Source organism: Nicrophorus vespilloides, unplaced genomic scaffold (genome assembly GCF_001412225.1).
Source record: "Nicrophorus vespilloides isolate i.1.1-1 unplaced genomic scaffold, Nicve_v1.0, whole genome shotgun sequence".
Taxonomy (NCBI): domain Eukaryota; kingdom Metazoa; phylum Arthropoda; class Insecta; order Coleoptera; family Silphidae; genus Nicrophorus; species Nicrophorus vespilloides.
This window is the reverse complement of record NW_017096233.1, coordinates 1388-13266: the sequence shown is the minus strand read 5'-3', so window position 1 is coordinate 13266 and position 11879 is coordinate 1388. Positions and strand designations below refer to the sequence as shown.

The 11879-nt window shown below is 35.4% G+C and overlaps 1 protein-coding gene across 1 annotated transcript in view; it reads right to left on the bottom strand.

The window, feature by feature from the left end:
- The window catches only part of LOC108556370 (discoidin domain-containing receptor 2-like), a gene marked incomplete at its 5' end in the record, with an annotated part of 16325 nt that extends 4700 nt beyond the window's left edge, over positions 1-11625 (bottom strand). Inside the window, 3 exon segments of the mRNA XM_017912449.1 lie at positions 8195-8380; positions 8515-8627; positions 11473-11625. Coding sequence (XP_017767938.1) covers positions 8195-8380; positions 8515-8627; positions 11473-11625 — 452 coding nt within the window.
- Positions 11626-11879: the final 254 nt, after the last annotated feature.

Here is an 11879-nt window from a genome sequence, read left to right as displayed (position 1 = left end):
ATTTTCCAATTTAGATCAACTTTTGAAAAATTATAAAGATCAACAGGAATCAACTTTACATTACTTGTGTTTCTATAGTTTTCTAACGAGTATTAACACAAATTTAATAAACATTTTTATTTAAATCTAACAAGAATTATTACTCAATATTTCATAAATTTTCTATATTAAATTTCTTCTGTTTTTGATAAAATTGTAATTTTTTAGTGCAATTACTTGCATTTAATTGGTATGTATTGTTCATTGTGAATTGAATATAAATTACTATGTAATTACTACACAGACGAAACGTTTTATGTTATGAGAATGAGATAGCATAGATTGCAATTAGTGGAGAAATGCCATTGAAACGTGCCATATTCACAAGGATTTATTCATATTTCCACTTGATTATACGAAATGTTATGCAGGGTAGGGGAATAAGCATCCGTTTTCTGTAATTTATCGCGGAAACTGCGATCGATTAAGCTGGAAAAGGAGAGAGAGAGAGAGAGAGAGAAGACGCATAATTAAAGGGTGGAGGAATGCGAATGACAGAGAGAGAAAGAGACCGTTTCGACATTTCTCATTTCGCCGGGAAAACCGCCGCTTGTCGGTACATAAAGCTTATTAGAAATTTAGAGTTGGGTCGTGTTTGCGTCTCTCTCTCTCTCTTTCTCTGCTTCTGTGTGTTGAGGTGAATGTATGTTGTGTGACATGAAGAGAAAGACTGAAAATAAGTGGAAAATAGAAAAGGCGAGGAGGAAGAAATTACCACTATTATGCGAGAGTACAAAATCGAATCGATTTGTTTTGCGATTTTCCTTTTCCGTTGTCAAGGCAACTGTGTGTGAAAATAAAGCGAGTGATAGAGAAGGAGAGAGAGTAATAATAATGGGCGTGGGAAGTTAAAAGAATGTCTGTATTTTAATGAATTGAATAATGTTTATATGTTGATTAAAAACTTAGTTAAGAAAATATTGAATTATTTCTTGAAATTTGCATAAATCCCTTTGGAAAAACATATTTCCATTCTTGTTATAAAAAAAACGTATTTAATATTCTTGAAATATTCATAAGAAATGTTTCGTCTGTGTAGTAATTACATGGTAATTTATATTCAATTCACAATGAACAATACATACGAATTAAATGCAAGTAATTGCACTAAAAAATTACAATTTTATCAAAAACAGAAGAAATTTAATATAGAAAATTTATGAAATATTGAGTAATAATTATTGTTAGATTTAAATAAAAATGTTTATTAAATTTGTGTTAATACTCGTTAGATAACTATAGAAACACAAGTAATGTAAAGTTGATTCCTGTTGATCTTTATAATTTTTCAAAAGTTGATCTAAATTGGAAAATAAGTTAAAAAAAATGTCTGTATTTTAATGAATTGAATAAAGTTTATAAGTTGATTAAAAACTTAGTTATGAAAACTTTTTCTTGAAATTTGGAAAAACATATTTCCATTCTTGTTATAAAAAAACGTATTTAATATTCTTGAAATATTCATAACAAATGTGTACTAAATTGGAATCTTTCAGTGCAAGTTCTTTAAAATCAGGGTAATTGGACAAGACCGAGCAGTTTTTGCGGTGGATGAATGCGTGCGATCTTCGGTCAAATTAGAGGTTTCGGTGGTCCACTTCGAGGCAAAGGGAAGAGATGCTTCTCTAGCATGAGCCGGTCGACGGCAAACTACGAATTTTATATTGCAATTAGTGGGCGTGCGAAGGACCAAAGGTCAAAACCGCAACAGGATAAGTGAAATTACAGACCTCTGCAAATAGTGTATGAGAGAGGAAATGACTAGAATAAAAGGAACAAACTAATAGTAAAGTTTGTAAATTGATTTATATCAATCTCTTATAAATCTCTTTCATCACAAATCTCAGCCATCACAAATTTTGTTGGATTTTGGGAATCGAACCAACGACCTTTCGTATCAGATTTTCGTGATACAGTAGACCAGCGGTCGGGGAACCGGGGTAAATTACCCAAAATGGGGTAAAAATGATTTTTTTTTGGGTAATAGGGAAATTTTTCTAATTTCATCTTACCAAACTCAGAGAGCGGTTCTCTGACTACTTTTCAAATCTTGATGTACAAACTGTGAATTGGGTTGTAGATCATTTTAAATGTGAAATTACTAATAAACCAGAAGAACCTCCAGGTTTGGCAGAGACAATTCTTGAACTTCCATCCAATACTGTATTCAATTTGAGACCAAAGCAAATCTTGTCGTCTTTTTGGTTATTAAAGGCTGCAAAGGCTTTCAAAATTGCACATGAGGAGGAGGTAAAAAAAATTGCTGCCATTTGCAACAACTTACCTTTGTGAACAAGGCTTTTCCACTCTAATGAACATAAAAACGAAAAACAGAAATCGATTAAACGCCGAAGACTGTATTCAAATTGCTCTTACATCAAAAAGTCCCAAATTTAAAGTAATTATATCAAACATGAAGCAACATCATGTTTCCAAAACCTGAAGGAGGAAAGTTTTCAATTAATTTTTGTTTGTTCCAATTTAAAATTTTTATTTTGTTTATCTATTACTATTTGTTACTATTTTCATGTAACTTTTTTTTTATAAATAGGTAAATGCAAATTAATTCAAAAAATAATGTTTATTTAAAATTTACATTGATTGTTTCATGAATTCAGAATGGAGGGGGGGGGTTAATATCGACTTACGCAATAATATTTTGGGGTAATGGTTAAAAAAGTTCCCCGACCGCTGCAGTAGACCATAGAGAATTACTTTTAAATGGTATGAGTTTGTAACGCCATCTTTTGATAAATTTCAGAAACTTTTTTGTTTATAGTTTAAGGGTGTGCGATGGAGCGAGAAAAAGGTTTGTGTGTGTGTGTATAAGAGAGAAAGAGTGAGGGAAGTTGTTATACAATTCTATATTTTTTTTGTGCCCTCCTGCAAATTTATTCAAAGTGATGCACTTATCTCGGTATTAAGCAGGAAAATATCGCGCGCGTACCACTCCGAGCGAAGGGAGCTTGTTTTCTGCGAGATTCCATTCACTTTGGATGGTGGTATAGGGTAGGTGTGGTATTCATGTAGAGAGAGAGAGAGAGAGATTCTATTAGACTGCGATTTTATCATAACATAAAAATTCCATATTGCAGTTTCGGGCGAAGGAGCAGCAGGAGAAGAGGACGAGAGTTTCATTTCGCCTACCACTTCGAGCGCGCCAGACACGTAACCAACCCCCAACCCCTCTCACAAAACCCGCCCGAATATAAACTGTGTGGATGTAAAGTAATAAAGAAAGCTGCCGCCGCCGCCGCAAACTCAGACACAAAGAAAATATGCGGGCGGCTGAAATATCTACAGGTTACTTTTATGAAGGGCTTCCAACACTCCCAGGTACAAACACACTCATACAGATTCACTCACCCTAGCTGAAGAGAAGGATAGAAGAGTATTACGGTGTTAAATAAAGAAACCCTTTCCACCGAGACCAAGAGCAGACATTGCCTCATTTGGTAGTTGTAGTAGTAATTCACGCCTGTATTTTCTCATTTAAAATTCCTTGTTGTTGTTGTTGCTTATTCCTCTGTACTCCTCTTCGTCTTCTCTCTTTAGTTTTCTTTAAAACGACTTTCATTCCATCCCCTTGCTCGCGGTTGTAAAAATATTTAATATAACTCTCGTCGAGTCGCCCATAAATCAATTTAGCATCCGCCCCGTAAATTTAAGAAAGAACTTTACTTCCTTCCCGCTGCGCCAAAAGAGAGAAAAAAATACAAGACAAAGCAAGAAAACAAATAGAGATAAATAAAAATAATTTTAAATGGGTGTTAATTAATTTCTGTTAATTGAAAATGTAATGTTTCGATAAGTTGGAATCACTTCTGCGCGAAAGTTTCCAGAGTCGGAAAAATGCAATTGTGACACATCAGAGCGGAGGGCGATTAATTACGGGTTTGGCCAATATTGAAGTTTTCCCCGAGTTTTTCCACCCTGTGGGACCAAAAGTTGAAGGGGAGAGAGTTTGAAAAAGAAAGATAGAGTGTGTTGTTGGGTTTAATTATTTGACTTTCCGCTCGGGCATTAAACTTTAATCCTTTTTATTCAGTTTAATGTCGAGGTTGGACGGTTGGTCGAGGGACGTTTATGATGATGACGACTATAGGGGTGGAAAACTAATTTATAATAAACAAACAAAAAGCTGCGGGAGGTTGGATGAGAAATTAAAGAAAGAGAGGAGACGAATGCGTTTAGGGGAAAGTAAAGAGAGAGAGAGAAAGAGCAGACGGTGGAGAGGGATGAAGGTTTTTGGACGAGACAAAGGCATGAAATATATCGACGACCATTTGAGCCGAAACTCGAAATGAGTAAGATTTAAAAGCTTATTGTTTAACCTCCTTCTACTCTTCATGCTGCGCTACTCGACGGGAGTGCGTGCATATTTGTACGAGTCAAGGAATTATACGGCGTTTCTTCTTATATAAAAGCAAACACAAATACAGATGGAGAACGCTGGATGAATTGCCGGCATATATTATTTTGTGTCGTGGGTGGTTGCGGGTAGAACAAGAGAAGGACGAGGACGAAGGGTGGTTTTAGTATTAGCTCACAAACACAGCTATAAAGAGAAAGACGGAAAGAGAGAAGGGAATGCGTGCACTCCATCTTCACCACCTCAGCAGAAGCAGAAGCACAGCCCCCCTTGATGAGGCTTTCATGCAAATTACATCTCCTCGAATTATACATACATATTCTCCCCCCCGTCTGTTGTTTTTTTTTCCCTCTTTCTCTATCTTTTTTTTCGCTCATCCCCTATTTCATTTCGTTGCGCAACAATTAAAATTAATGCGGGGTGCGTAAGGTATAAAGCAAATGGATATAAAAGACGCGCAATAAATCTGCTCGACCGACAAAGATAGACAAAATTTGATTAATTAATTACGCGAAAACTATGGGTTTCACAGATGATCGGATACAAGCCAATTAAACCCTATAGTTTTAGCTTTAATTTGGGTATTTAGTCATTTGCGTAGAGTTTGTAGTTTTCGAGTAATTCAATAAAATCTAAGAACAAGTAATGTTTGTTGCAAATAGAGGAACGTACATATTAATTTCTATCCATCTTTTTAGGTATTAAAGGTGATAATGTACAGTGTGAGAAAAAAAGGGGTTGTGAGAGAAAAATATCAATTCTGCACAATCGCACAGTTTTATTCCATCCATTTGGACGTGTATTTTTATCAGGGAGCCGTTGGAACTTTTGCCGGGGATACGCACTATATTTTATAAAAGTGAACGATATATATCGAGCAGTGTGCGGGGGTGGAGAGAGGAGGAGGAGGAGAAGGAGGAGGATTCATGTGGGGGCTGAAATGTCAATGTATAAAATATGAGCTTCCTCTGAAAGCGGACCGAAAACATACGGACGAAAACAAGGATGAAATATGGCGTATTAAATATTCAAAAAATCCCGTTATTTACAGTCACATCCTGGAAATACAACCCCCGCGCGCGCGCGCCCTCTACCCTACCACCTCCTCATACCCGCCACCCCTCCCCTTTAACATCTAGCATCAGGATAAAACGCACATAAAAAGGAACTGTTTTATATTTATTTCCGGGCGAAGAATAAAATAAGCGATGGCAATAAAAGAACCATCACCCCCTCTCACGTACATATATATATATATGTATATGAAATCTAGTGATCGTGAATGTAAAGGTTTCGGTTTATGTTGTTAAGTAATTGATGTAGAGAAGATATAAGAAGCTCCATCTCTTTGTGAGATCTTAAAATTATACAATTTATTATGGACCAGCAAATAATTTACTATTATTACTGGAATATTTTCAGATTTATAACGAGAAGTTTTCGCAATTTAACTTTAAAATGTTATTAAAAAAAACTAATTCACTAATTGGATTTCCTAAAATTTGTAATTTTAATAAATAATGATCACTTTTTCTCGTTCTCTCTACATATTTTCTTGTAGCATCTAAATTATGTATACTCGATTGTATGTATATTCGGCAAAAGAAGCTCCAAGAAATTGTATTCCAGGCGAAGTTTTTCGTGAAGACGAAAATAAATAAAAAAATGTTGTTAAGTAATTGATGTAGAGAAGATATAAGAAGCTCCATATCTTTGTGAGACCATAAAATGATACAATTTATTATGGACCAGCAAATCATTTACTATTATTACTGGAATATTTTGAGATTTATAACGAGAAGTTTTTGTAATTTAACTTTAAAATGTTATTAAAAAGAAAAACTAATTCACATTGGATTTGCTAAAATTTGTAATTTTAATAAATAATGATCACTTTTTCTCGCTCTCTCTACATATAATATACATATTTTCTTGTAGCATCTAAATTATGTATACTCGATTGTGTGTATAAAAGAAGCAAAAGAAGCTCCAAGAAATTGTGTCCCAAGAAAATGTTGTTAAGTAATTGATGTAGAGAAAATATAAGATGCTCCATCTCTTTGTGAGACCATAAAATGATACAATTTATTAAGGACCAGCAAATAAATTTACTATTATTACTGGAAAATTTTCAGATTTATAACGAGAAGTTTTCGAAATTTAACTTTAAAATCTTATTAAAAAAAAACTAATTCGCATTGGATTTCCTAAAATTTGTAATTTTAATAAATAATGATCACTTTTTCTCGCTTTCTCTATATATAATATACATATTTTCTTGTAGCATCTAAATTATGTATACTCGATTGTATGTATATTCGGAAAAAGAAGCTCCAAGAAATTGTGTCCCAGGCGAAGTTTTTCGTGAAGACGAAAATAAATAAAAAAATGTTGTTAAGTAATTGATAAAGAGAAGATATAAGAAGCTCCATCTCTTTGTGAGACCATAAAATGGTACAATTTATTATGGACCAGCAAATAATTTACTATTATTACTGGAAAATTTTCAGATTTATAACGAGAAGTTTTTGTAATTTAACTTTAAAATGTTATTAAAAAAAAAACTAATTCACATTGGATTTCCTAAAATTTGTAATTTTAATAAATAATGATCACTTTTTCTCTACATATTTTCTTGTAGCATCTAAATTATGTATACTCGATTGTATGTATAAAAGAAGCTCCAAGAAATTGTGTCCCAGGCGAAGTTTTTCGTGAAGACGAAAATAATAATAATAAAAAAAAGTAAAGAGAAAATTCGCGCTCCCAACCCTCGGCTTGAATTTCCTTTAGCGATTATATCAAAGCAGCAAATTTATTCAATGAAACTTTGCCTCTGCTTTTCTTTTCTCCGTCACAGTTTTCTTCGAAAAGAGATAGAGAGAGAGAGAGGGATTAAAATTTTAATAAGAGCGTGAGTTGTTAAAGTTAAATAATAATTCGGTGAAAAAAGAAATCTCTGTGTGTTTGTGTGAAAAAGAGAGAGATGAAGAGAGATCAACAACCCCTTTTACGTGACATTTTCTTGCTTTTCTCGGCTAATTTTTCGCTCTTGTTGGAATGTTGAGAGAATGAGGAAAGGCTGAATCATTTAGGGTTGGATGAGGAACAGAGGAGGGATCGGATGTGCACTAGATTCTTGAAAAGCTGTAAATTATTCGGTAATTAGCGTCTGCTGGTAATATTCATAATGTGCGACTCAGTGGAGCAGATAAAAGTTGTGTTAACGGTTAGAAGGACTTGCGGCGGGTTTTCGGGGGTGGCGTGGAGGATGGAGCGAGGGTGGAAAATGGAAAGCCGACGAACGCTTTTCCGACCAAGGCTTACACAACAAACCCCGGAAAAAGCCAACACGACCACCCCTCGCAGTCAACGCCATCTCTTTTCTACTTTTTTTTTCCTCCATCCTCCTACTTTACACATATTGAAAAACATCCATATCTACGATATCCCTTATCATTGAATATGAAAGCGGTCTTCTGTGCCGGAATTGACTTTCAACAGTCAATGTGCAGCACATACCGAAGCGAAAAGAGACGCTTTTGTCGCTCTCACACAAAACACATCTTTAGCAACAAGAATATTAAATTATTAATTTAACTTTTAAATATCCACCATTGAATAAATGATTTTCTTTTGAATGTAGTTTACATATTAAAGATTGATAAATCTGTAAAAATTAACAGAAAAGAGCAGAGTTGGTTGATTGTCTGTTGTTGGGGGAATTAGATCCTGGTGTGTGTTGTTGTTGTGAATGAAAATAAATTGGTTGGCGCGATTTACCTGATCGATGGACACTGGTCATCGTCCTCGTTGGCTCGCTGCGCCAGGAACCTTGGCAATTCCCCCAGGTCCGAGTGCTCGAGGAGGGCGCACATGGGTTCGTCCTGGCTGCATAAACCGACGACGCGCGCCAAATTGGGGTCGCGCAATCCCGCCAACCAGCTGCTCTCCCTCAAGAATTCGTGCCTGAAAAGAAACGAGCGCAGCACATTAGATTACTTGAACAACAGATTGCGCAAACGAGGAAGGGCCACCACCCCTCGTCCGTGTCCGCAATGTGGCGAGCGGTTAAAAAATCATTGATTCGTTTGATGAATTACCTTTTGGTGTCATTGCAGCCCCTCCAGAGACTCTTCACGATGACAAGTTGCTTCTTGTGGAAGGAGGAGCCGCCGTTGAAGTCCGGAAGACCTTCCGCTTCGCACAGATGCACCTGCAACAGGAGAACGAAAACATTTTTACTCTTTTCCTTTTTGTTGTTGTTGCTGCTGCTGTCCCTTTCTCTCAGCAAAAACCGGAGAGGTTATTTGATGTATAAAGGGCCGTAAAATAAAGTGAATGGGTTCGTGCAGGACCGTAATATGCTGGCGGTGGTGCCAGACGACGAAGAAGGGCGAGAGAGAGAGCGAGAGAGGTAGGAAGGAAGGAAGCAATCGAGCGGTTCCTTGGGTTATTGCGGCCGCACAGCACATTGCCAATAAAGAACATGAAAGCAACAACTGCACGAGGACGCCTGATTGCATCCACCCACCCAACCAGTGTCATCTCTTCTATGCTGCAAGCGCCCTTCTACCAATCCCAATCCTTCCACCCTTAGCAAAACGCCATTAGCCACCATAATTCAAAGTACGTTTATTGCCGGACCGAAGAAGAGAGTTAACCGGTGAAAATAAGTCTACGCTGCGAGAGCAGAAGTTATAATCTCACAGCAGAATAAGCTTTAATCAACTGTATCAAGAGAGCAGAATGAGCTGTAATTCTAGGCCCGAGGCTTGAATTCTGCTTGCAATCATTTAACTGTACTAATACTACATTTGCAAAACCAGTTACCTATTACATTACAATAAAACAAGTAACCGCTGTAACAAGTACTTGCGAAACAAGTACTTCCTTATACAAAATGGGGTAAAAATGAAATTTTTCTAATTTCATCTTACGAAACTCAGAGAGCGATTCTCTGACTACTTTCCAGATCTTGATGTACAAACTGTGAATTGTGTTGTAGATCCTTTTAAATGTGAAATTACTAACATACCAGAAGAACCTCCAGGTTTGGCAGAGGCAATTCTTGAACTTCGATCCAATACTGTATTCAATTTAAGACCAAAGCAAATTTGTCGTCTTTTTTGTTGTCAAAGGCTGTAAAGGCTTTCAAAATTGCACATGAGGAGGCGGTAAAAAAATTGCTGCCATTTGCAACAACTTAATTTTGTGAGCAAGGCTTTTCCACTCTAATGTACATAAATACGAAAAACAGAAATCGATTAAACGCCGAAGACGGTATTCAAATTGCTCTTACATCAAAAAGTCCCAATTTTAAAGTAATTATATCAAAAATGAAGCAACATCATGTTTCCAAAACCTGAAAGGGGAAAGTTTTCAATTAATTTTTGTTTGTTCCAATTGAAAAATTTTATTTTGTTTGTCTATTACTATTTGTTAATATTTTCATGTAACTTTTTTTTAATAAATATGTAAATGCAAATTAATTCAATAAATAATGTTTATTTAAAATTATATCGATAATAATATCGATTTACGCAATATTTTGGGGTAATGGTTAGAAAAGTTCCCCGACCGCTGTTCTAGAGAGACTAAACATGTTTAATATAATTAACAAGTTAATTGAGTTGCCTATACTATTATACGCTGATTACATAACTCAAATCATATTACCAAATTCTTCTAGTTTTTTTTTGTTTTATAATATAGAAAGAAAGATGCTACAATAAATGTAATTTCCACAAAGGATAGAAAAATGCAACACGGCAAATATTTACTTCTTCTCGTGAGAGTTACCGCTCTTATTAAGCCTTCGGGATAGTCAATACTTCTGATTGATTTGGCAACGTTTCGCAAATCGATAAATACTTCAAATTCAAACAATAACAACAAAAACAACAACTAAAAAGAAGAAAATACATTCTTCGATCGTTACGTAATTTTTCGAATGCGGATGTTGTGAGTGAGTGAGTGGAAGAGGGAGGTTCGAAACCGCTCCATGCAATTTCCGCGAAATTTATTCCATCTTCCCGTATCATCGCGAAATGCTTATTTCCTTATTTCACCGTCGTCTCATCCTCATCCTCCTCCTCCTTCTCTCTCCCAACATAATCTTCCTGCGATTTTTATTGAAATATTTCCATTGCCCTAATAAAAACGAAGCTCTCCCATTCCCATTCCGGATAAAGGGAGAGCTTAAGTTCGATAAGTTTTAAATTGTGTCTAAGTCGCTGCTTCCGAAGATATTTATATACATCCTCACTTTACTAGCAACACAAATTTACAACCTCCAATACCAAAACAACCCATTCTTAACCCCATTCTGTACAAGTTACAAAACGATTTATTTTATTCAAAACCTAATTTTCTTTCACTGATTTAGATCATATTTTCTTAGTTAATCTCTAAATATCATTGATATTTACATTAGTTTCCACATTTTCTCAATACTTTTCTACTTGCATCTCAACTTTCATAAAATTGGAAAAACGACGACTTTAATCCACCTCACAGACTAAACTTCAGGTTAAGAGGATTTTAATTACATTAATGGATTAAACAGTTTCCATCCATCCATCCATTATTTCCTTTTTTCCAGTCTACCTCAACGCAGATCCAATTTCCGCAAATTATAAACCTCATCCCCAATTCTCTCATCTCTCAAATATCAGAGGCAAAAGTGTTGACACAGCGTCTAGACTATAGGATCACTTCAGACGAAATACATCCAAATGTTCGTAAAGCGTTTCGCCATTAATTAATTAAGGCTTGAGAAAAAAAACGCCGAAACGAATGGTCACGAAAAAAAAAATGGATAATTGCGTTCGCATAAATTAGTGTGTTGAGTAATAAACCTGTTTGCGATTCGAATCCCAAATGGAATTTGCGGAACACGAAAAAAAAAATTAAAATATGTGCAGTTGGAGCGAAACAATAATGATGTTACGAACGTTTAATTCGGTGCGATTCGCTCTCTCTCTCAAAGGATTTCTATTTTGTTTTCATCGTTTTGTTTTTTGTTTTTGTATTATATTGTATAATCAAAGCCTACTGACCATTCCGAAATCGCCTTCTCCGAGCTTCTCGAGGAGCCGCAGTCTGTGCCTGGGAAAGTCCAAGAGTTGAGCGACTCCTTCTATAGTTTGTCCTTCTGGAAGTTTGATCGGGGTGAAACGACCGGGAGTGAAGTGTTGTTCCCTTCTTTCACTCTGAAACGAAAAAGAAAAAAACTCAAATTATTTACACAATAAAAAAATGGAAAATTTGTTATGGGATGAAAATTATTAATTATTAATAATAAACGTTGTAAAGTATACATTTTGCGCTCTATCTCTATCGAAACGCAATGCAATAACGGAATTTCCAATTACTATTACCGAATATTTGATTAATAAACAAATTACAATTTCAATTATATTTAATTGTTCATAATAAAACGGTTTAATTGAAAATAAATGCGCGC